Consider the following 25927-nt stretch of genomic DNA (forward strand, 5'->3'; position numbering starts at 1 on the left):
GACGTAAGGCGCACGTGCTTCTGAGGGGGGCGGGTGCGGGGCGTTCGAGAGGCGCGGCCGCCGCCCTGCGCCTGCGCAGTCGTCGCCTGCCGCGCTGCCGAGTCACTGGGATGGGAGGAGCATGAGTAGGGGGCGGGGTGCATGCCGGAGTGCGCAGGCGCGATGCGACTCCCGAGGCGCGGGCCGCCCCCTTGGCTGGTTTGGATCCGGGTCAGTCGGGCGCCGAGATTCGGGAGAGACGCTCTGAACTGACTGCACAGCATCACCGGAGCGCCCCAGCTGCGAGGAGGTAAGTTCTCTGACGTGACGGGGAGGGGCCGCAGCACTGCGTCTCGGCTTCCACAGCCGGTCTGGCCGCGGGCCGTTTTCCCCGGGCCCGCCCGCCTTGGGTCGCGTCGTCTCCCGACGCCTCCTGCCTGGGCCGGGCCTGGGCCTCTCCGTGCTCCCTTATCTGCCGCGGCCTGTGCCTGCTGGAGCTCCGAGCTCCGCGCTGTCTCCTCTTCCCGCCTTCGCGTCCTCCCGCGGTCCCCGCCCCGTCCCGCTCCTCCGCCGTCTCCCGCCCAGCGGCAGCTTCCCCTTTTCGCCCTCCTTGGCCGCTCTTTGCCCCTTCCAGTCCTTTCCCTCTCGCCTCGGAGCCCCATTCTCGTTGGCTACCTCTTCGGCCCCACTCCTTTCTTCTCCCGCATCCCCTGTGCCTCGCTCCGACTCCAGCCTCTCGTTCTGACCCCAGGCATCTCCCGAGGAGCGCAACTTTCCAGCTGGAGACCCCGGGCGGGCAGAGCCCCTGGACAGCTCCCTGCCCGGCGTTGTCCCCACACTCCAAGCCCCGTCCTACCCCTCTGGGTTCTGACTAGGAATTTTCCTCCGTTCATGTTTAACCGCGACAGGCACAGACTGGGTGAAAAGAAAGAACTTTGTGCTTTGGCTGCAGCACTACGAGTATAAAGGGATGAGTGGGTTGCACGGAGAGGTGTGAATGTGCTTTTTGTCCTGGGGGCCGATTGTTTCCTCCCGGTCTTGTTTGCCTCTTCGAGTTGCTGGGCATGGTTTTCTTCCCCATACTCTACGCTTCCTGGTGGTCTGGGAGTTTCGAAATCTTTAACGTTGTAATGACAACGCTTACCCGCGCATCCCTTCTTGATCGTTCTTAGGTCTTCTCAGGGGCCTGGAAATGTAGACCTAGACTTGCGATTCAAGGAGGTCTTGGTTAAAACGGCAAGATGTAAAAAAAGATTGTAACGCATCCATTTCGTTGAAAGAAAAAACCAGGAATTTGTCCTTTTGATGGGGAACTTAGAAGAACTTTATAATTTTTGTAAGATTGTGGAAAATCCGAGGCAAAGTTAAATTGCCCGGTGTGATTTGACTTAAAGAAACTTCGAATAGGCTTTTTAAAGTTTCATCTCTTTGGAGATTGTTCAGCTTCACGAGTTCACTGCAGCGAAAACGCCAAGACTGTCTCCCACAAATTTAATATTAATGAAGAAGGGCAAGTCAATTACATCTGTTGTCCACAGTTAGTTGTACAGCCCTTTCTTTGAATAGGGATCTGGGGATGCAGAGGAGCATAATGAGCCTTTTATAATTACAAACATGCTCTTCTCTAGCTCTTAAGGTTATGCCTGACGCTCATCTTTGCTCTTGGCTAAAATAACTGAGAAAAAAAGTGAGTAGTAAAAAAATGCTGGATGTCTGAAAATCGTTTAGACAGAACTTCATTCCTGAAGTTTTAGTCTGTAGCCAGATTTTAATTCTGGCCTGTTTTGGTTTTTAGATGATAGATCTTTTAGTGTGTCAACAGGAATGTAAAGTTTGTATTAACATCTAGGATGATCACCTGCCGTGCTATTAAGTCAGCATGGTATAATTAAAAGTTACATATATAGGTTCAGAGCCTCTTAGCACAATGTTACATGGTAAGCTCTTGGAGGGCAGGAATGAGATTCTAGTCCTTACGGAAATGGAGTTTAGGCTTCTATCCCTAGCGTTCATTCTAGTGCCATGCACGTGGTAGGAATTCTGTAAATATTTGTGAAAGAAATGAATTTATGCCTTTAGGGTTCAGCAGTGTATACTTAAATGTGATGTGTACGTAAATGCTGACTGATTTCCAGAGAGGGCTAAGGAGGACTTGTGGGGGGTCTGCGGGTTGGGGAGATTGGCTCAGATGATTTACGAACTCGGTAAGGGCTGAACATTGACTAACGGATCATAAGGTAATTGAGGAACACTGTAAGTCAAACTTCAATTTAGTTCTACCAGCAGGAAGAATTTGTTTACAACCTACAATAGTACTCTTTTAGATGATGTGAAGCTTTGAAAATATTGAAATAAGTGATTGTTCACCTCTCCCCCCAGGTATATAGGAATTGATTGTATATTTGAGGGATCCTACCCTAAATTGAGAATTAGAGACTAGAGAAGCATGGGATTGTGTGGATAATGTTTCTTCATGTTTATGTACTTAAATAAACCAGCAAAATATACGTGGAGAATGTATTTAAATTTTTTTTTGTCCTAAGAAGTTGAGGTGCAGGCTGGCAGAATTTTTTTTTTTTTTTAAGTAGCTGAATTCTTTTGAGACTGTTTTCAGTGTTCCCCAGAGAGCTCTGCCTAAAATACCTTAACTTCCGCAAATAAGTAAAGTGAAAAGTCCTGATTCCTTGCCTCTTTATTTTGCGCTGGTACTACAATAATATAGTGGTTACATTATATCAAACATTATGACACCTTGACCTTTGGAATATTAGAGGTCTCACAATAACTTCGGAGCCACCCTGAGAAACGAGCAGATATGAATCAGAGAGGACCCAAGGGCCGGTGGAGAGGCACTGCTCCCTCTGAGAATGCCCAAGAGGGGTGGGGGCGGGTGGCGGGGGGGGGCGGGTAAAGGCTTAGAAATAAAGAGGTGAAGTGAATCTTTTGCTTCAAATATTCTCTATTTCTATTTTTTTTTGTGGTACTTTTTTTTCTTTCTTTCTGATTCTCTCTGATATGTTCATAGATGCTGGTTTGCTTAATTTTTATTCAAAATTTGGTACTAATAACCCTGAGTGAAAAAATAATTTGGAGACTAGATTCAAGGGTTTATTAACAGACTTCTCTGTTGTGTTTCTTGTTGCCTCGGTTGGTTCTTCATCTCCTTTTCTCTGTTTAAATATAAAAATCAGGTGGAAAATATGGAGGACTTTAGTTAATCAAACTAGTTAAGAGATCATTTAGTGGTGCATCTACACAATAGTCATTTCTATTTTTTTTCTTTACTTTTCAGTCTTTCTTTAGGCTAAAGAAAAGTTTGTTTTTTTTTCTTTTTCCACTCATGTGCACAGTGATTTTTTAGGGGTTTGCAAGTATATAGTTCATTTATTTTCTTTCTTGTTTAACAATTAATTACACTATTCCAGGCTATGAAGAAAAACACAAATAGAAGTTATCAACCTTACTGGTAGAGTGCATTTCTAATTCTGCTTTCACAGTGGTAACGTCTTGTTCTCTAAAATGTGCCTTCCTGTGAACATAGCTGTCTGGGTCAGGATTGCTCTAGAGAAATGCTATCATGTGTCATGAAAGTTATACTTAACTAGGGTTAGGCCAGACAAATACTCAGTGTCATTTTAAAGAATCAGGGTGCTATAATTTGAGCTATTCTCTTTTATTTCTGATGTCATTTTGTTCATAGGTTTCTAAACCAACTGGGGAGATTCCCCTGTTAAAAAGTATGTATACTGAAACATAGATTTTAGATCATCTAGTTTCCAAAATTGTGTAATAGGATATTGGCATCATGTGTGTGAACAGTTTATATTCTGTCATAGTACATATCCATTTTTGGTATCATTTCATTTGTTTTCCTTTAAGAAATAAAACCTATAGTCTCCAGTTATCTACACTGAAACTTCCTTTTTGAAATAAAAATTTGCTTTTTTTTCCTAACAGTAATGGTAACAGGTATACTTTTGATCCCACCTGTTTTTACTTTGCTCACTTTATTTTCTTTTTTAGTGTTAACAGGAACATTGATAAGTAGTGTAAAAACTTGCACAATGAAATCTGAAGCCAAGGATGGAGAGGAGGAGAGTCTACAGACTGCTTTCAAGAAATTAAGAGTGGATGCATCAGGGTAATTAAATATGTAATATATTATTTGGAATTATTTACTCATTTTAAATAGTCCCTTTTCTCTAAAAACTTCTTCCTCTTTTAATATTTCTCATTATTGAAAGAAGATATAAATGCTAATAGTGTGACATTCTTCCAGATTCTGCACAGTATTGTTTTAGTTTAAAAAAAAAAAAAAACGTTTGGTTAAATTTGAAAAGTAGCAGTTCATTTGCCCTCTCAGGTTGGGTGTTTTGGTTTTCGTTCACTTTGAGGAGGGCTTCCCCCCACCTCTTTTTAATCAAAGATTATCAAGCAGTGTCCCACCAGGGATTTTATCATACGTCTCAAGGGAATCGCAGTATTTTTCACTAAAAGTGGGTTGGCTCAATGGAAATCTATGAAGACATTGTAGATTTCATGGTCTGTGATTGCTCAGTCTATCACTATGGAAACCTCTATTCAGTAGGGTTCTGTCACTGAGATCAATAACCTTGGACCCTTTGGCCAAACTAATTAGAGCACCTGCATGCCAGCTGCTGTCTGAATGTTAATGTTTCACCCTTTGCATAATGTTCTGTGTAAGACTCTTCTCACACCAATTCTTTCTCCCAGGCCAAAATAAATCAACATTTTTAATGGATATAAGAATTTCTTTTCATGAATGGAAACTAAACACTGGAAGCTCAGAGTAGAACACCCACAAGTAATAATCATCATCATTAAAGTTTATTATTCACTTCCCGTGCCCTCGACACTGGGTTAAGTATTTTGTGCACATTATTTAATCCTCACTACACCTTAGGACATGGATACTACTGTCATTTCAGTTTACAGATGAGACTCACACAAATACTTGCTAAAAGTCACATTGGTAAGAAGTTGCAGAGCCAGGATTTGAACCTAGACAGCCTATCTCCAGAACCTCTGCTCTTTTTTTTTTTTTTGAGATGGAGTCTGGCCCTGTCGCCCAGGCTGGAGTGCAGTGGCGTGATCTAAGCTCACTGCAAGCTCTGCCTCCCGGGTGCATGCCATTCTCCTGCCTCAGCCTCCCAGGTAGCTGGGACTACAGGCGCCCGTGACCACGCCTAGCTGATTTTTTGTATTTTTAGTAGAGATGGGGTTTCACCGTGTTAGTCAGGATGGTCTTGATCTCCTGACCTCATGATCCACCCGCCTCGGCCTCCCAAAGTGCTGGGGATACAGGCGAGAGCCACTGCGTTCGGCCCAGAACCTCTGCTCTTAACCATCCTTTATGTGGTACCTTGAAGACAATATGAAGAAATGCATGCAGTACCTAGCACAAAGTAAAAACTAGATGTTAGTTGTTGTTACGGCCACCTGCCTATTGCTAGTACTATTTTTGGCCTATCAAATGAGAAGGTTTATGCTGATAGATTTGCACAGTAGATGTTATAGGTGCTCGTATTTGCTTCCATGATACTTCAAAAACATATCTGTCCTCCTAATGGTTTTCTAATATGGTCAACTTGCCAGTTCATGTCAGTACTTAGATAAATTGTCTTGGGAAACAGAAGCAAAGCAGAGAAGCAGAGAGTTCCAGATTGTGGCTGCAGTGTATCCTTTGTGATTTCTTATATAGGAATAATTTTTTTAAATCAGGAAAATACTAGGAATGTGTACACACAACCATACATAGAAATCTCTTAGAGTGTAAATTTGTATAAGTAACTCTTGATACACCGACTTCTTTCCTGATATTTTAAGAAGTTGAAATGTAAAATAAAGCCAGGCCGGGCATGATGGCTCACGCCTGTAATTCCAGCACTTTGGGAGGCCGAGGTGAGCACATCGCTTGAGCTCAGGAGTTTGAGACCAGCCTCGGCAACATGGCGAAACCCTGTCTGCAAAAAAACCAAAGAATTAGCTAGGCATGGTGGTGCGTGCCTGTAGTCCCAGCTGCTCTGTAGGCTGAGGTGGGAGGATCACTTGAGCCCAGGAGCTGGACGTTGGAGTGAGCTGAGATCATGTCACTGCACTCCAGCCTGCGCAACAGAGCAAGACCCTGTCTCAAAAAAAGAAAAAAAAAAAAGTAAAATTAAGCCATTTTGGTATCCCTAAAAATTACTTGGAACATTATTTAAAAATTTTTCAAAATATATGGTCAAAAATTATATATTTGTTAAACCAAATGCTGGATGTTCTCACTTAGAAGTGGGAGCTAAACATTGAACACACATGGACATGGGAACAATAGACACGTGCTGACTACTGGAGTGGGGAGGGCAGGAGCGGAATGTGGGTGGAAAACCTACCTGTAGGGTGCTGTGCTCACTACCTGGGCACAGTACCCAGTAATCCTACGTATGTACCACTTGTATCTCAAGTAAAAACTGAAATGAAAAAAAATTATATATTTGTAGCATATATTCTGCCTTGAGTAAAATTATAAGAAGGGAAGGAGAATGAGAAAATAAGAGAAGGGGTGAGTCATTAGCATGACTAAGCAGAATAAGACTTGTGTAGTAGTGTATCATACATTCTAGTTGTTTTATATTGTTGCCAGTTTACAAATGGGATATCTGAGGATTGACTCATAAACTAACCAAGCCTTGCCAGGAATTTAGCATGATCCTGTTCAACAGGTTTTGATTCCTTAGTGGTATTTGTCTTATTAGGACAAATCTCTATATATTTATTACAAAACAATATCCTATTTATCTGACTGTAACATAATACATGCTTATTATGGAAAAATTTACAAAAACAAAACAGGATAAAAACGGAAGTAAAAATCACAGTTTACCATAACCACTGTTAACATCTAGACCACTGGTTCATGATAGCCTATACTTATTTTACATAGTTGAGATCATAATATATGTATAGGTGTTTAACCATGCTGCTTTCTCCTTATAAGCCTTCCCGCATATCATTAAAAGTTATTTGTACACTTAATTTCTAATAAATTCCCAACATTTTACTGTATAGATATGCCATAATTTAGAAATACAGTATTTTTTTCTATTAGATATTGAGGTTATTCCCAGTTACTTTTTACTTTAAATTATGTTTCGTTGAACATCCTTTCATTTTAGTAGATTAATGTCTCCTTCTAAAGAATTTTTGTCAACACCATAACATGTATAGTAGGAGGGGTGTGTGCGTGTGTGTTTGTGTGTGTGTGTGTGTGTGTGTATGTGTTGAAAAAGTCTGGAAGGATTTCCACCAATGTTCGATGTTGGTAGTCTCTGGGTTGTGAGGTTATGGATGATTCTGTTTTTCTTGCTTTTAGATTTTTTCACATTCTTTACTGGGAACCCATATTATCTGTATAATTTTAAACCATAAGGATTTAACTCTGAGTAATATTTCAAGTTCATTAGTTGCAAAAGTTAGAATATTTTTCTAAAAGTTGCATAATATTTGAAAATGTATTCAGTGTTAAGTTAGATGGAATCTCCTAAAGTTTTTGCTTCTAAACTTAGTTCCATGACTCTGGTTTGCCTGCATAAGATAAATGGTCAGTGTCATTAGCATTCTCTGGCCATAAGGCCTGATCTGCCCCAGGGAAACAGCCTGAAAGTCTATTTATATCCTGCTGCGGGGTACACTTACCAGTCATTCTTTGGCTTATGATTTTGCAGCCATGGGCTTTTAGGGATCCTCTAGATTTGGTTTTGAAGGAAAATTTACATTAAAAGCTGAGCAACTTTTGAGAAACCCAAACTAGAAAAAAAAATGTATTGATAAAAGTTGTATTTGAGTTAGTGAGAACAATATGTTCTCCTCATTTTACAGTTTTTTGTAGCCGTAAACTTTGTTCTTGTCTTCAGGTCCATAGCATCTCTGTCTGTTGGAGAAGGCACAGGTGTCAGAGCACCAGTCAGAACAGCAACAGATGATACCAAACCTAAAACCACATGTGCATCTAAAGACAGTTGGCACGGGTAAGAGCTTCTTATTGAAATGATTTTTATTCCAATATTACAAAATATTATTGGATTTTCCTTTCTGAGTGTCCAGAAAAGAGTTAGGTTATGATGTAGAACCTAAGACCCAATGATTAGATAAGGACCTATTCCTTCTTTTGCTGAATTTGCTGAGACTTTTTTTTGGCCTGGTCCATAGTCAATTTTTACAAATATTCTATGTCTATTTGAGAAGATTGGGACTTCTCTAATTATTCTTGGGTTCTCTATCCATTAAATCAGGCTTTTAAATGTGTTATTGGAACCTTTTTTTCAATTATTTGGTCAGCTTGACTTACAAATAATAGAGATGTATGTTGAAATCTACCCCATGGAAGTGAATTTGTCTATTTTCCCTTTAAATTCTATGTTTTTGCTTTATGTATCTTGAGGTTATTTTGTTGGATTTATATAGCATAGGTTTAGAATGTTTTCCTCCTGGTGAATTGAAACTTTTATTATGTAGTGACATTCTTAATCCCTCATAGTGGCTTTTGTCTTAAAGTTTTCTTCTAGTTAGTGTTTTGCTTGTGTGACTTTTTCTATTCTTTTTTTTTTTTTTTTTTTTTTTAAGATGGAGTCTTGTTCTTGCTCTGTCCCACAGACTGGAGTGCAGTGTCACAATCTCAGCTCACTGCACCCTCCGCCTCCCCGGTTTAAGCAATTCTTCTGCCTTGGCCTCCCAGGTACCTAGGGTTACACAGGTGCCTGCCACAAAGCCCGGGTAATTTTTGTATTTTTAGTAGAGACAGAATTTCATCATGTTGGCCAGGCTGGTCTCAAACCCCTGACCTCAGGTGATCCGCCCACCTCAGCCTCCCAAAGTGCTAGGATTACAGGCGTGAGCCACCACACCCAGCCTACTATTCTTTCAAGCGTTCTGTGTTCTTGTATTTTAGCTGTGTTTCATATAAATAGCATATGACTAGGTTTTATTTTTTTCTGTTTTATTCAATGTGATCAGTTTTTTTTAACTGCTGAGTTTAGTGCATTTACATTATTTGATTATTGATATCTTCAGAAGTGATTCTGTCATTTTACTTTATTTGTCCTGCTTTTTTCTATTTTTTTTCCCACCTTACCTCTCCTCCTTTACTTTCCAATTGTTTAAACACAATTGTTTGCAAGGATTTTGTTTGTTCTTTTCCTCTAGTGGTTTGGAAATGGCACACTTTGTTTCTAGTCTTTCAGTAGTTGTTAGCCTGGATTTTACCATGCGTGCTTTTAACAAAGACAAAAATTAATGGTATTTTAGCCCTTCTCCTTAGAACCCCTTTCTTCTGGTCTCCTGACTTCCATGATATAGTTGCCCAGTATTTTAGCTGTGTTACTTAATCTCACAAACTAGGTTTTATTATTATTATTTAAGCAGACAGTGTTTATTTAGATTTTTCTACTTGTTTATAACTTCTTTCCTCACCAGGCTTTCACCTCAGACCTCCCATATACAATCACTTACTTTTTTCCTAAAGTAGTTTCTTTACTGAAGGTTTATTATTAGTAAATAGGACCTCTGCATTGTATAACTCCATATAAATACATTTGAAAGGGCCCCTGATGTTAAATAACATCATGTCCTATTGGTAAATAACAATCATCTGTATCCATGGGGGATCAATTCCAGGTCCTCCCCACTCACACGCCCCTCTCAATACCAAAATCTGAGGATGCTTATGTCTGTTAGACAGAATGGTATAGTATTTGCATACAACCTATGCTCATTCTCCTGTATACTTTAAACCACCTCTAGAGTACTTATAATACCTACCACAGTGCTTACACAGCACTTCACTCACACAGACTCAGCATAGTGCTTAGAGCACAGCAAATTCAGGGTTTGCTTTTTGGAACTTGGTGGAAGCGACATTTTCAGTCTGCTGCTGGTTGAATCCACAGGTGTAGAATCCATGGATACAGAAGACCAACTGTACTTTGCTTTCATTTATCTGAAAATGTCTTTATTTCGTCCTTGTTTTTGAAAGATAGAGTTGATATACTCAACATTATATTTCTAGATTGACAGTTATTTTCTCTTAGCACTTAAATTAGATACAGTTCGTTGTCTTCTGGTTTCATTACATTGATACTGAAAAGCATACCTTCAATCCAATTGTTATTAATTTGGAAATAATCTTTCTAGTCTCTGGCTGCTTTTAAGATCTTCCTGCTGGGCCGGGCGCGGTGGCTCAAGCCTGTAATCCCAGCACTTTGGGAGGCCGAGGCGGGCGGATCACGAGGTCAGGAGATCGAGACCATCTTGGCTAACACGGTGAAACCCCGTCTCTACTAAAAATACAAAAAATTAGCCGGGCGTAGTGGCAGGCGCCTGTAGTCCCAGCTACTCGGGAGGCTGAGGCAGGAGAATGGCGTGAACCCGGGAGGCGGAGCTTGCAGTGAGCCAAGATCGCGCCACTGCACTCCAGCCTGGGCGACAGAGCGAGACTCCGTCTCAAAAAAAAAAAAAAAAAAAGATCTTCCTGCTGTCTTTGCTATTCTATAGTTTTGCTACAGAGTGTCTCTATGTGGATTTCTTTTTATCCTGCTCCAGTGTATTTCCTGTGTTCATAGATTCTCTTACCAATTCAGAAAATTTCTATCATTATGTCTATAAAAAAATCACTTGTCCTGTGTTCTCTGTATTTGTTTCTTCAGAAATTCCAGACTTATTCTGTCATCTCTCTTAACTTTTACATTTTTTCCAAATCCTTGTCTCTGTACTGCCTTTTAGGTCAGGGGTTGGAAAACTTTTTTTGTAAAGCACCGTATGGTAAATTTTTTAGCCGTTGGAGGCCAAGAAGGAAAAATCCAAGGATATTAATAAGTGCTTAAATAAGAGAGAAAACTCCTACTCTACCCTGTTTGCCTGGGGTTGGCCGTCCTGGCTGGTGGACACATTTTGTCTTCAGTTGCTGAGACAGTCGCAGGATAGAATGACTAGCCTGAAAGGAGGACCTTGTGGAATGGGTGGGTAGTAGGTAGTGCCAATTCTACTCTCTGTCCCAGTGAGGCTCAGATCCCAGCATGCTCTTTTCTCCTGCAGAGATCCCAGCATTGGTTGGAGTCTTGAACTGAGATTCTGCCTCTTAATGATCAGCAGTTGCCAACAGTAGAGACCCAACATGTAGATGTTAGCCAGTGTGGGCGCTGGACAGTGGTGCAGCGTGTCTACTGGCCAGGAAGGCGGGCAGGGAGAATGGGGACAGGGGAGGATCCCCTAGCCTGGTCTGTGGCTCACAGTGCTAGCCCACTGGAGCAGTGTCCACAAGCTGTACAAAAACAGGCAGGGAGCCAGATTTGACCCACAGGCTGTAATTTGCTGGCCCCTGTTACAAATAATTCAGATTTATTTTCCAGTCAGTCATTCTTTAGCTGTGTGTACAAGTCCCCCCTTATCTATCCATAGGGGGTATGTTCCAGGAACCCCAGTGGACGCCTGAAACTGCAGACAATATCAAACCCATTTGCCATCAGTCAGAACACGTTTTTGTTCATGTCTTCCACCCACACATTTAATGCCTTTCCATCTTAACTAAGGGCTTACATGCACTGTGGCTGTAACTTTCACATTTGAAGTGCAACAGCAAGTCTATAACAAATTTGTTTTTCCTTCTTCACAATTTTTCAGATGGAAGATTCGTTCTTAACGTAGATCTTAGCAACCTCAGTATATGATTTATTTTTTTCCTTTCCTTATTAAGTCAAGAACTTTCACCTTTTCACTTAAAGAAAGCTGTCTTAGTGCATTTTCTGTTGCTGTAACTGAATGCCTGAGACTGGGTAATTTTTAAAGAGACTTATTTCTTACATTTCTGGAGGCTGGGAAGTGTAAGAGCATGGCACCAGCATCTAGTGAGTGTATCATTGCTGCATCATAACATGGGGAAGGATATCACGTGGCAAGGGGGCTCGTGAGAAGTAGCCAAACAGGCTTTTATAACAGAGCCATTCTTGTGATAACTATCCCTCTCCCTCAATAACCTTTTAATTCATTAATCTGTGGATGGATTAATCCATTCTTGAAGGTGGAGTGTTTGTGACCCAATCACCCCCAAAGGTCTCAGCACTGATGCATTTGGGACCAAGTTTACAACGCATGAACTTTTGGGTGACACATTCTAACCACAGCAGAAGCACTTCGTGGCTTTTCTTGGTATACCCAAACTGCTAGCATCACTACTCTTGTACTTTGGGGCCATTGTTAAGTAAAATAAGAGTTACTTGAACACAAGCACTGCAGTACCATGATAGTTGATCTAATAACCAAGATGGCTACTAAATGACTAATGGTTAGGTAGCATATATGGTGTGGATACCCTGGACGAAGGGATGATTCACATCCCAGATGGGGCAGAGCAGGATGGTGCAAGATTTCGTCATGCCACTCACAGTGGGGCGCAATGTAAAACTTAATGAATTGTTTATTTCTGGAATTTTTTATTTAATATTTTCAGACCATGGTTGACTGCAGGTAACTGAAACTGTAGAAAGCGAAACCATGGATAAGATGGGACTACTGTGTTCTGTTTAGCTCATTCATTTTGTTTAATTTCAAATAAAACATTTTTTGTTTTTTAGTGTCCTGTTTGGTTCTTGTCTCTAATTCACTTAGCATTTTTGAGTATCTTTTCTTTTCATTCAGTTATTTAAATTTTTTTTTTTTTTTTTTTTTGAGACGGAGTCTCGCTCTGTTGCCCAGGCTGGAGTGCAGTGGCGTGATCTTGGCTCACTGCAAGCTCCGCCTCCCGGGTTCACGCCATTCTCCTTCCTCAGCCTCCCGAGTAGCTGGGACTACAGGCGCCCACCACCACGCCCGGCTAATTTTTTGTATTTTAGTAGAGACGGGGTTTCACCATGTTAGCCAGGATGGTCTCAATCTCCTGACCTCGTGATCTGCCTGCCTTGGCCTCCCAAAGTGCTGGGATTACAGGCGTGAGCCACTGCGCCTGGCTATTTAAATACTTTATAAATAGTTATCTTACATAGTGTGTCCAGTAATTCCCAGTATCTGAAAACCTCAGGGGTTGTAAATATTGTTAGTTTTTTGGTTTTGATTGATTGGCTGTTACCAATGATAGAAATGAATCAGAAATCTGTTTAATAGTAATGGCATAATGGTCATTTGTAATGTTAGCCTCACAGTGGTTCTGAAGCTGCTATATTCAGGTTTAGGGCACCATATTTAAGCTTTACAGGATCGGTTTCAGTTGTCTGTTTGAGGTGCTTCCCTCAGACCCACTAGTCAAAGGCTCCCAAGCTTAGAGTTGGAACAGGGCAGGTGTTCTGTCCCAAATGTTTGGCCCAAGTGATTCAGTTAAAAAATACCATTATCTCACCTGGTTCTATAGCTTGCTGATAAGATGGTGTTGAAGTTTTTGGGACACAAAGATTTAGGCAGCATGAAAATGGAGGCAGGTGCATCTCTTGCAGGAAATTTATGAGCTTAGACTCATAAATCTGAGGGAAGGTAAATTTCCTACTGTCATAAAGAATCTGTTTAGGACAGCTCTGTATCCCAACATCTTCTTGTATATTTTTTTTTCCTCTTTAGGTCTACAAGGAAGTCTTCACGAGGAGCGGTGAGAACTCAGCGTCGTCGACGTTCTAAGTCTCCTGTCCTTCACCCTCCAAAGTTTATACATTGCAGTACAATAGCGTCTTCTTCCAGCAGTCAACTCAAGCACAAAAGCCAGACTGACTCACCTGATGGCAGCAGTGGGCTGGGAATTTCATCCCCTAAAGAGTTCAGTGCAGGAGAAAGCTCTACTTCTCTCGATGCTAATCACACAGGGGCAGTCGTTGAGCCTTTGAGAACTTCTGTTCCAAGGCTCCCATCAGAGAGTAAGAAGGAAGACTCCTCTCATGCTACCCAAGTCTCCCAAGCAAGTCTCAAAGCTAGTGATCTCTCTGACTTTCAATCAGTTTCCAAGCTAAACCAGGGCAAGCCATGCACATGCATAGGCAAGGAATGCCAGTGTAAGAGATGGCACGATATGGAAGTGTATTCCTTTTCAGGCCTGCAGAGTGTCCCTCCCTTGGCTCCAGAACGAAGATCCACACTTGAGGACTACTCTCAGTCGCTGCACGCCAGAACTCTGTCTGGCTCTCCCCGATCCTGTTCTGAGCAAGCTCGAGTCTTTGTGGATGACGTGACCATTGAGGACCTATCAGGCTACATGGAGTATTACTTGTATATTCCCAAGAAAATGTCCCACATGGCAGAAATGATGTACACCTGATAGCAAGAAGCTAATTCATATGCTTTAAACCAATGAAGGCTTGTCAAAGAGATTTAGTTAATGGCAGACCTTGCGGCCACTTTGTGTGAGAAGACATCTCTTTCTGCTCACTGTGCTTGCAATAAAAACTTTTCTTGGCATCTCAGTTAATCTTCATTCTTTAAACTTACTCTCTGAGTTCTTACATACACTTCAAGGTGAGCAGATCAAAGAAAAATCCCCCTTATTTAGAAATGTTCCTGGGGGATGAAGAAACCATAATTACTTGTGACTGGCAGCAGTGGGTATATGGTAAAAGCCTTTGTAAAACAGTGCATTTTTCAGATTTGTTTAAGGTTTGGTAGCCAAGGAAAGTAAAATGTGATTTTGTAACTGCACTGAACATTTGTCATGCTGTAGTTGCCAGCCCAGAATATTAGAAGTTACAAGACTGATTTAAACCATCTCTGATTTAATGCAAGATTTATTGTGTCTATAAAGGTTTCTCTTGTTATTGTTAAGCCAGAGATCTAAGGTTTAGATTCAATTTGAATAAACTAGCTGGCCTGCCCTCTATTGTTTGAGAGAGTTATTAACCATCACTAAATAAGCCCCTGCTGGTGCCATTCATCCTGAGACATGTTACATGCAGTTTCAAGTTAGCAGCTTGGAATGGGCTGCCTCACTTGGAGGGATGGGGGTGTAATATTTGAAACGAGTGTGTCTTCACCATCTCCAGCATTTTAAATGTATGGCGTTTTTTGTTTTTTTTTTTGTTATCAGTTGTAATACTGGTCTCATACCTCAGTTTCAGATGTTACAGATGGTTACCTCTTTGAGCTGCCCTGTCACCCCAGCAACCCCAAAAGAGAATTTTGTACATTCTGTATCCCACAGATTTGGTCAACCATTTCAAAATTCCCTCCAGTTTGGTAAAAAAAAAAATCTGTCTTCGGTTTCAGCTGGATGATGAATCCTTGTTTTTCAGGTGGCTCCAAAAAGAATGTTGGATGTGTTCAGACCATCCTAAGCAGAGCCACCAAATTTAGTGACAGTGTCTAGCCATGTTAGCAATAATGTTAACAGATGCTTTTGTTTAAATTACAAAATACATTTGTACTATTTACTAAAATATCGCACTGGCTGTGGTTGATTCATGATAATGGGATGTGGGCTTCAACAAATAAGTGATTTGTACTTGGGGGAGAGGGGAAGGGTGTTTACTAGAAAAACCCTAAGCTTAAGTAGTGGGAGTCCTCTGCTGGTCATTGGTTTGGTGTGGATTTAGTGATATCTGAAGGCTGTAGTTAAAGCAAGGGAGCAAAATACCTTATCACAGCTCTAGAAGCTGTGACAGATATTTCCTAATAATGGTGACAGAAGGTGCACTATTTAGTATATCTAAGGCAGAAATTGTCAAACTTTTTGTAAGCACTTCCTTTACACTGACAAATTCAGGACCCAAAAGGTTTTGTTATAATCTCCAAAAGGATATAGATATTTACCATATTAGAAATTAAAACTAAGATATTTTTAAAATATTTATTTAAAAACTCATTACAAGCTAACAAAATTTTTGAATGAAAAATAGCTTTTCCAAAACAAAAAATAGTAGAAGAGTGGCATTCTACCTTTTTGCAAATCTTTTTTAATGTTTGGCTTAATTAGAAGACAGATTCTCATATGTTTCTGCATTCAGTCTCTAGGATATCGTGTATTGTGTGGTCTCTGGCAAACTTTTGTACACTTGGGAGAATGAATGTGAAAAAGGCAACTACAGGTTGAATATTCCTTATATGAAATGCTTGGGACCAGAAGTGTTTCAGGTCTCAGATTTTTTTTAGATTTTGAAAGATTTGCATTACGTGCTTATCAGTTCAGCTTCCGTAATCCTAAAAGCCAAACTGCTCCAATGAGCATGTCCTTTGATCCTCATGTCAGTGCTCAAAAAGTTCTAGATTTTGAAGCATTTCAGATTAGGGATCCTCAACCTGTAATGTTTTAGTACCATGAAAATAATTTTGACCTTAGATTTCCTAAAAGGGCCTCAGGGACTCCCAGGGATTCCCAGACCAAAATTTAAGCTCTGGTTGTAAAGGTACCACCCCACTTTCACCTCCACAAGTAATGTTTTGGCTCACCTTTAAAAAAATAAAAACGGGGCTGGGAACGGTGGCTCATGCCTGTAATCCCACCACTTTGGGAGGCGGAGGCTGGCAGATCACAAGGTCAGGAGATCGAGACCGTCCTGGCTAACACGGTGAAACCCCGTCTCTACTAAAAATACAAAAAATTAGCCGGGCGTGGCCGGCGCCTGTAGTCCCAGCTGCTCAGAGGCTGAGGCAGGAGAATGGCGTGAACCTGGGAGGTGCAGCTTGCAGTGAGCCGAGATCGCGCCACTGCACTCCAGCCTGGGCGACAGAGCAAGACTCCGTCTCAAAAATAAAATAACTGTAGAGGAGTGGAGCTATTGTAATTAAGTAGTGAGCTATTCAAGTTCATGTTAAATGGGCTTAACATGGGCTTAACATGTTCTTTGAATTAAGACAAGTTCTTAAGCCTTTAAATCCCTTTTAGTTTGTTTTTCAAGCCAGCGGTCTGGTTATTTACTTAGTGCTGTATATTAGTGCAGCAGTCACCAGAGAATGATGATACGTATTCTTTTCATACGAAGGTGTTAGGAGGGTGTATGGATTGAAAAGAGCAAAGTTCCAATGACCCAGTAACTCAAAATCCAACTTGCATGAAAGTTTAGGCATTCCAGATTTGTGGGAATAAGTTGTAGGTTATCTACATCTCAGCAAAATCTTCCTCAAAACATGAATCTTGAAGTTAAAAATTACTCTGCTCAGACCTAATTGGGCCAACTTTAACTTTAGGGTCCCTCATTGGGACATTTGACTTTCTTTTGTGAATGTGACGTACCAAACTAATTTCCTTTCTTTGATACATCTAGGAAAATGGATTTGGTTTGTGGATTGAGGGATTAAGTCTCACTCTGATGTTCAAAAAAAGTAATATCCTGATTTCCACATGCCTTTATTTAACAAGTTTTCATTGAACATTCATTCAATAAGTATCAAGTGCTTACAACACACCAGGGACACTGTACTAGATTCTGGGAATCAAACAGTAAGCAGAACAATACCCTTGTCCTCAGTAGAGAAAGGTGATGAACATATACGTTGTATGGAGATAAGAAGAATTAGGAGATAGAAAGGGGTGGGCTAGGGATAGGGCTGCTATTTGGCGTGGGCAGAGAAGATGCTGTGATAAGGTGACATTTGAGCAGAGACCTGAAGGAAGTAAGAGAGTGAGCCATGGGGGCATCTGAGGGAGGGAGCATTCTTGGCAGAAGGAACCACAAGGATGCCAATGCAGCTTGAGCAGGTGGGGTCAGAGAGAGATGGATAGGGCCAGATCATGGAGGGCCTGGTAGGCCATTTTAGAGGTGTTGGCTCTTACTGTGAGTGAGATAGGGAGCCATTTGGGGGAGCAGAGAAGAGAGACATGACCAGACTTAACGTCTTAACTTTTTTTTTTTTTTTTTGAGACAGAGTCTTGCTCTGTCACCCAGGCTGGAGTGCAGTGGCACAATCTCAGCTCACTGCAACCTCCACCTCCCAGGTTCAAGCAATTCTTCTGTCTCAGCCTCCCAGGTAGCTGGGATCACAGGTATGTGCCACCATGTCTGGCTAATTTTTTTGTATGTTTAGTAGAGATGGGGTTTTGCCGTTTTGCCAGTCTGGTCTCGAACTCCTGACTTCAGGCAATCTGCCCACCTTGCCTTCCAAAAGTGCTGGGATTACAGGCATGAGCCACCATGCCCAGCTGAGACTTAACCTTTTGAAAGAGCACTGGCTACTATGTGCAGACTAAGGGAAGGCAAGGAGGACAGTTAGGAAGCTACTGCAGTGTCAGGCAATGGGTTTGGTGGCTTGGGCACTTGGCAGTGCAGGAGATAATATGTGTTCTGGAAGGTTTTTTTTGTTTGTTTTGACGGAGTCTCACTCCGTTGCTCAGGCTAGAGTGCAGTGTTGTGATCTCAGCTCACTGCAATCTCCGCCTCCCAGTTCAAGCAATTCTCCTGCCTCAGCCTCTCGAGTAACTGGGACTACAGGTGCATGCCACCACACCCGGCTAATTTTTGTATATTTAGTAGAGATGGGGTTTCACCATATTGGCCAGGCCGGTCTTGAACTCCCGACCTCATGATCTACCTGCCTCTGCCTCCCAGAGTGCTGGGATTACAGGTGTGAGCCACCGCACCCAGCCTGTTCTGGAATTATTTTAATCCAAATCCCTTCAGGGATTTGCCGATGGACTGGATTTAAGGTGTGAGAGAAAGAGGAATTAAGGTTGACTCCAAAGGTTTTAATAAGTTTGGAGTCGGCTGGAGGGACACATTTGCAAGTGGAAATTGAGAGTTTCATTTGTTCTTGTCAAATCTGAGATGCTCGTGAGATATTTAGAAATGTTGAGTAGGTGGCTGGATGTCTGACTGAAGATCAGGAGAGTGGTGCAGACTGGGGATGCAGACTTCGAAGTCATCGGTAGAGGGAGGTTATGCAAAGCCATGTGACTAGAGACCTCCTCAGAAATGAATGTAGATAAAGAAGCCAGAGAACGAAGGTTTGGGACATTCCCAAGGTACAGAACTCAGGGGGATGAGGAGGAACCAGTAAGGCAGGGGCAGAACCGAGAGAGATTCTAGAAGTCAATTGAAAAAGGATTTCAGAAGGGGGTCATCAGCTGCTAGATGCTGGGAAGACCAGGAGCACCCACTATGTGCAGGCACTGGGTAGACACAGATGAGCTGCAATATCTACTGTACAGCAGGTGCTCGGGTTTTTTAATAATTTAAGTTCTGAGGTACATGTTCAGGGCATGCAGGTTTGTTACATAGGTAAGCATGTGCCGTGGTGGTTTGCTGCACCTATCAACCCATCACCTAGGTATTAAGCCTATTAAGCCCCGTATGCATTAGCGATTTATTCTGGTGCTCTCTCTCTTCCTGCTCCCCCACCCTACCCACAGGCCCCATTGTTCCCCTGTCTGTGTCCATGTGTTTCCATTGTTCAGCTCCCACTTATAAGTGAGAACGTGTTCGGTTTTCTGTTCCTGTGTTAGTTTGCTGAGAATAATGGCTTCCAGCTTCATCCGTGTCCCTGCAAAGGACGTGATCTCATTCCTTTTTATGGCTGCATAGTATTCCATGGTGTATATGTACCACATTTTCTTTACTCAGTCTATCATTGATGGACATTTGGGTTGATTCACTGATCATTAGAGAAATGCAAATCAAAACCAGAATGAGAAACCACCTCATACCAGTCAGAATGGCAATTATTAAAAAGTCAAGAAACAAAAGATGCTGGTAAGGCTGTGGAGAAATAGGGATGCTCTTATACTTTTGGTGGGAATATAAGTTAGTTCAACCCTTGTGGCAGACATTATGGTGATTCCTCAAAGACCTAGAACCAGAAATACCATTTGACCCAGCAGTCTCATTACTGATTTATATTCCTTTGGGAATGGGTTTGGTGGCTTGGGCACTTGGCAGTGCCCAAGGAATATATATTTATATTCCTTTGGGAATATAAATCATTCTATTATAAAGATACATGCACACCTATGTTCACTGCAGCACTATTCACTCTTTTTTGGAAAGAAGAAAATCCTTGCTTTAAACAACTCATAGTCTGGGGGAGGAGCCAGCATGTGGGAAGAGCACTAGCCCAGTTGGGAAACCTGCCTGGAAAGGCTTCCTGGGCAGTGAGGCTCGCTCTGCTGAGCCTTCCATGGCTGAGAAGAACTCCAGTGGATTTCTGGGTGCAGTCCTTCTCCTTGTTCTGGATTTCCAGTTCTCTCCCTTTGAGGCTCCCAGAGAAGCAGTCAAGCTTGAGAAGTTGAGCAGGAAATAGAGGGAGAAAGTGACCAGGGAACAGAACTAGGGAGTGGGAAGAGATCTGGGATGAAGAGAGGGAATAGGCTAGCTACCTTTAAAACCAGTTTATAATTATTTCAAGTTTATTTTATTTTTTATTTTTATTTATTTATTTTTGAGATGGAGTCTCACTCTGTCGCCTAGGTTGGAGTGCAGTGGCACAATCTCGGCTCGCTGCAACCTCTGCCTCCTGGGTTCAAGTGATTCTCCTGCCTCAGCGCCCCAGTAGCTGGGATTACAGGCAGGTGCCACCACGCCCGTCTAATTTTTCTATTTTTAGTAGAGACGGGGTTTTGCCATGTTGGCCAGGCTGGTCTCAAACCCCTGACCTCAGATAATCCGCCTACCTTGGCCTCTCGAAGTGCTAGGATTACAGGTGTGAGCCACCGCGCCAGGCCTATTTATTTTTAAATTATTATTTATTTGTTTTTTTTTGAGAGAGGATCTTGCTCCATCACTCAGGCTGGAGTGCAGTGGTGCGATCATGGCTCCCTGCAGCCTCGACCTCCCAGGCTCAAGCGATCCTCCTGCCTCAGCCTTCTGAGTAGCTGGGACCACAGGCATGCACCACCATGCCCAGCTAATATTTCAAGTTTAGTAAATTCCGTTGGATTTGAAGAACTTGGTTTTTCTGAGGAAAGTCCGTTGTAATGCACATAACGCCACAAGAGGTCTCCCTTTCCCTGAAATGCACTGGTTTAAAAGACGGGACAAATGGTAGCTTATCAGAAAGCTCTGGGCAGGTAAGGCCAGTACCAAATTTGGCAAAGAATCTTACTTAAACTTTTACAAAGTCAAAGTATCCCTTTACCAGTAACTTCGTTTTGCAGTTTAAAACATGAGAATAAGGAGTGCTTCGATGTCAAGATATTTAGTATTTAGGAGGGGTTCTCTCTTCCCTCTTTGATGAATATTTTATTAAGCCTGAAAAGTAATTTAGTATGTAAGAGTAATACTCATAAGAGCTAACACTGATTATATGTGTAATGTGTTCTAAGCCTTTTTACAGTATTAACTCTGTAATCCTCACCCAGTCATATAAGGTAGATACTGTTATTCTTGATACCAATAATCCTCTGAGGCAGGGACTTTTACAGATGAAGAATTTGCAGTTTAGGGAAATTAACAATTGGTCCAAGGTCACACAGCTTGTGAGGGGCAGGACTGGGATTTGAAGACGTATCTAACTCCAAAACTACTCATCCTGCGGCGAATGGATTCATGAATTTTTATGTTATTAAACAGTTTCTTAATTTGAAATTTTACCATGGTTTTGTTGTTGTTGTTGTTTTCTATCTATTTATTGATTTTTTGAAACAGGGTTGCCAGGCTGGAGTGCAGTGGCACAAATGTGGCTCATTGCAGCCTCCAACTCCTTGACTCAGCGATCCTCCTGCCTCAGCTTCCCATGTAGCTGGGACCGCAGGTGTGTATCACCACACCTGGCTAATTTTTTAAAAAAATTTTTTTAATTGTAGAGGCGGGGTCTCACTTTGTTGTCCAGGCTGGTCTCAAACCCCTGGGCTCAAGCAATCTCCCAGCCTTGGCCTCCCAAAGTGCTGGGATTACAGGTGTGAGCCACTATACCAGGCACTTACAGTGTTTTTAACCAGAAATGAAAATCAGATTCATCTGAGGAGCTTTTAAAAGAATTCGACTGCCCAAGTCTTCTCCCAGGACAATCTAATTCTGTAGGTCTCGGGTGGGGTTCTCAGATCTCTTTATGTTTTTAAGTTCTATAGGTGATTCTTATGTGTAGTAACCCTGGGTAGAGAGCTACCCTAGGGAGCTGCTATGAACAGTGGTTAAATTCACATAGGTGGAACACCCTCCTAAGATGTAGCAATGGCTGCCTGGCCTAAGCATATGATTACAGTATTGAATCCGCAGCTCAAACTCCCCTAGCTTCCAGTTTGAGATGCTCTTCCCTTGACAGCAGAGCTAGAAAGAAGTTTGTGATTCTCCGAAGACCTCAGTGAGAAGTGGCGAAAGCAGAACTCCCTGGGCGTAGCCCTGAGGTGTTCTTAGAAGTGAACCGTGCAAGCAGGCTGTCAGTCAACCTGGCCAGGGCTCACACCTAACTACCCAGAGGACACAGTTTTTATCCAGTACGTGCTCCCTATCAGCTTGGCAAACAGACAGTGACAGTGAGCCCAAGAGGCTGGGTGCCTCTACCTGGTGGTGAAACACAGATACAGAAGGGGCTCTTTAAGGTCGGGGCTGTGACCAAGGATGGAACCAAGTCCTAAGAACAGGTAACCTGCTGGAAGGAAAGGAGGGAACATTTTTCACCCACTTCCCGAACAGGAACAAGACTTCCGCAGTGACTTCACGTGGCCTAAGTTCTCACGGGGTTTGGAAATATGTCAGATAAGTTTAAAGTCAGATAATTGTCTAATGTTCTCTAGTACCTTCTGTGCTTAGTTCTCTCTTTCTCTTCCGTCCCCATCTTCACACTCACACTCACACACACACAAACACAAACACACACACTCTTACCACACACACTCACACACACAACACACTCTCACCACAGACACTCATACACTTTCACACACACTCACACGTTCACACACACACACAGACACACACAGACACACACAGATCTTCCTAGTCTTGGTGGCTGTTACCTTTCCCAGAATTCCTCTATACTCCCATTAACCTTGGGCTTAGCTGGGATTTGCAGTCATTAGCTCTGGCCACAGCTTCTTGCCGTGGAGATTTATTTGTTCTTTTTACTGGAGTTTGGTGGGAACCTGAGTGGCTGGGAATCCACCCAGGCCCTTCTCTCCTGGCCCTGCCCCAAGAGCTTTCTGAACTCTGGCCTCACAGGCTCCTAGGACACTAGAGCAAAAGACAGCTCGGAAAGGGAAATTTTAAAAAATCATGACCCTTGAGAATTTCTGAGAGGACCTCATTACAACACAACCTGCGTTGACAGGAAGGGGACTCCTTTGACCCTCAGGATCGGCTGGGTCTGCGGCAGGGGGCAGGGAGGGCGCGGAGGCATCAAGGGGTGGGGAGAGGAAGCTAGCGGGACGCCCAGTCTGTGTCTCAGGCAGAGAGGAGGGCAGGCTCCTCTCCCTTCTCTTTGCCCTTCAGGGGAGAGAGAAAGGGAACAGATGGTTGCTTCTTGCACCAAGTTCTCCCCGGCTTCCAGAGGTGGAGGGAGCTCAGGATGGTGCGTGAGCACTGGACTGAGATTCGGTGTATCTTCCAGACTCTGTTTCCACAGCCTCCCCTCTCTTTCTGACTTCCCTCCTCTGCTTTCGGAAGCACATGTGAAACTGTCTCCATTCCTTTCTCTTTAGGTCACCGGATTCCTTGATGGGGCTGGCAGTGGTGCTGTAACCCCAGGTCCCCTTAGGGCATGTGAGTGGTGATGGGGCTGAGGTCTGCCAACCTCCTCGCTCTGGGGGATTTTCAGTGTTCCAGGACTGGGCGTTCTGCTGGTCTCCCTCTCCCCTCCCTTCCCCGATTCCCCGGCGCCCTCCCTGCCCGCAGACCCAGGGGACTCTGAGAATGGAAGGGAGCTGTCATTCCCGGGAGGAAAAGACGCCAGGTTCCCTGGGCTGCCTGCACTCAGTTCTCAGCCTCCTTCCTCATCCCTCCAGCCACTGCCCGGGTCTGCAGCACGGGCGTGATTTGAAATACGCCTCCTTCCCGCTTTGAAGAAGGCTGGCCTGGCGGGGGGTTATTTTGGGAGCAGCTTCTGAGATCCAATGGCCTTGTTAGGGCAACACTGACCTTTCCGTCCCAGGAGGAGGGCAGGATTGGAGAAAGGGGGCGGGGCAGCGGCAGGGAGACCGACAGGCCCGCACACCCACTGGGGTGGAGAAGGGGGCCAGCGGGCTGCGGGAATTCAGCCTCCGGCGTGGGCTGTCACCGAGGGGAATTTCCCCTCTTTGAAAAGGCTGGGGACCCCTCCACCCCACCCTTTCAGTGGGCTTCTTAAAGAGATCACACCGTTTTCCCTTGGACTTTTGGAAGGCAGATTTGGGACGCTTTGTGGGACTTTGAACCTTTCCTTCCTGCTTTCTTTCCAGCAGGCAGCCTTACTCTGGCTGGTGGAGTCGGGGATCCCGGGCATGGCACTGACTAGCCTACCCGGTGCTGACTTGGCGCCGGGGCTCTTTCAGCCTCTGCTGGCATCCTGCTTCCCCCGTCCTGGGGTGCAGTGGTGAGTCTGGGGGCCTGCCCCCGAGGGCACTGGAGGAGTGTTGCAGGCATTACCCACGCCCTCTGCACCCACGCTGGAGCACGGGGAGGTTGTCAGGGGCTATGATGAGATGAGCGGGGGCCGCTTCGACTTTGATGATGGTGGGGCGTACTGCGGGGGCTGGGAGGGGGGAAAGGCCCATGGGCACGGACTGTGCACCGGCCCTAAGGGCCAGGGCGAATACTCTGGCTCCTGGAACTTTGGCTTTGAGGTGGCAGGTGTCTATACCTGGCCCAGCGGAAACACCTTTGAGGGATACTGGAGCCAGGGCAAACGGCATGGGCTGGGCATAGAGACCAAGGGGCGCTGGCTCTACAAGGGCGAGTGGACACATGGCTTCAAGGGACGCTACGGAATCCGGCAGAGCTCAAGCAGCGGTGCCAAGTACGAGGGCACCTGGAACAATGGCCTGCAAGACGGCTATGGCACCGAGACCTATGCTGATGGAGGTGAGGCCAGCTGGGGGCCTGCAGAGGTGGGGCGGGGCCAGGGGGGGTGAGAAACGCTGGCGGAGGGTGGGAAAGGTGACCGGCAATTGGCACAGAATCAGATGGGCTAGGATGTGATTTGCTGTGTGGCTTTGGGCAAGCTGCTCTACCTTTCTGAGCATCCATTTTCTTGTAGTAAAGATGGAGCTAATAAAGGGGTTATTGAGAGGATTAGTGGGAGTGCTTAGTACAAAGCCTGCCATACAAGTGCACACTCAACACACAATAAAATGTAACTACTACCGTTAGCATGTTCGGTATGCCCCTACATAAACAGCCGTGGAATATACTCTAGCAGAATTAGGGTCTAGTCTTAACTGTGCCATGAAAATTATTTTCAAGCAATAGATCATGAGGAGTATTCATCCACCCACCCACCCATCCATCCACCCATCCAACTATCCACTCATCTATCCACACACCAATCCACCCACCCGTCCGTCCATTCATCCATTCATCCATCCATCCACCCACCCATCTGCCTGCCCATCCATCCATCTACCCACCCACCCATTCATGCTTCCACCCAACCATTCATCTACCCATCCAGCCATTCATACATCTACCTGCCCATCCACCCATCCATCTTTCCATCCATCCATCCATCTATGATCCACCTATGGATTCTTTTTTTTTTTTTTTTTTTTTTCGAGACAAGGTCTCGTTCTGTTGCCCAGGCTGGAGTGTAGTGTCATGATCTCGGCTTTCTGCAGCCTCGACCTCCCAGGATCAAGTGATCCACCAACCTCAGCTTCCCTAGTAATTGGGACTACGGATGTGCACCACCATGCCCTGCTAATTTTTGTATTATTACGATTAATTTTTTTTTTTGTAGAGACAGCGCTTTTCCATATTGCCCAGACTGGTCTCAAACTTCTGAGCTCAAGCAATCTGCCTGTCTCGGCCTCCCAAATTGCTGGGATTACAGGTGTGAGACACTGCCCGGCCTACATTCCTTTTGTGTTTCCTTTTTTAAATTTTTTAAAGATAGTTCTTGCTCTGTTGCTCAGGCTGAAGTGCAGTGGCAC

At 43.7% G+C, this 25927-nt stretch overlaps 2 protein-coding genes across 3 annotated transcripts in view; both read left to right on the plus strand.

The window, feature by feature from the left end:
* The first annotated feature begins 75 nt into the window (after positions 1-75).
* Positions 76-14821, plus strand: OSER1 (oxidative stress responsive serine rich 1). Its single transcript, XM_003253596.4, has 4 exons — positions 76-289; positions 4003-4120; positions 7896-8009; positions 13579-14821. The coding sequence occupies exons 2-4, from the start codon at positions 4044-4046 to the stop codon at positions 14264-14266; spliced, it is 879 nt and encodes a 292-aa protein (XP_003253644.1). The 5' UTR covers positions 76-289; positions 4003-4043; the 3' UTR covers positions 14267-14821.
* Positions 14822-23609: 8788 nt separating this feature from the next.
* Positions 23610-25927, plus strand: part of JPH2 (junctophilin 2) — a 74494-nt gene continuing 72176 nt past the window's right edge. Inside the window, exon 1 of one of the 2 annotated variants that reach the window (XM_003253595.4) lies at positions 23610-24860. In XM_003253595.4, the coding sequence (XP_003253643.2) occupies positions 24482-24860 (379 nt within the window). In that variant the 5' untranslated portion in view covers positions 23610-24481. The remainder of the gene's footprint in view (positions 24861-25927) is intronic. The other variant, XM_030825634.1, reaches the window with a different exon arrangement.

The sequence above is a fragment of the Nomascus leucogenys genome, chromosome 13 (genome assembly GCF_006542625.1).
Source record: "Nomascus leucogenys isolate Asia chromosome 13, Asia_NLE_v1, whole genome shotgun sequence".
In the NCBI taxonomy this organism is placed as follows: Eukaryota; Metazoa; Chordata; class Mammalia; order Primates; family Hylobatidae; genus Nomascus; species Nomascus leucogenys.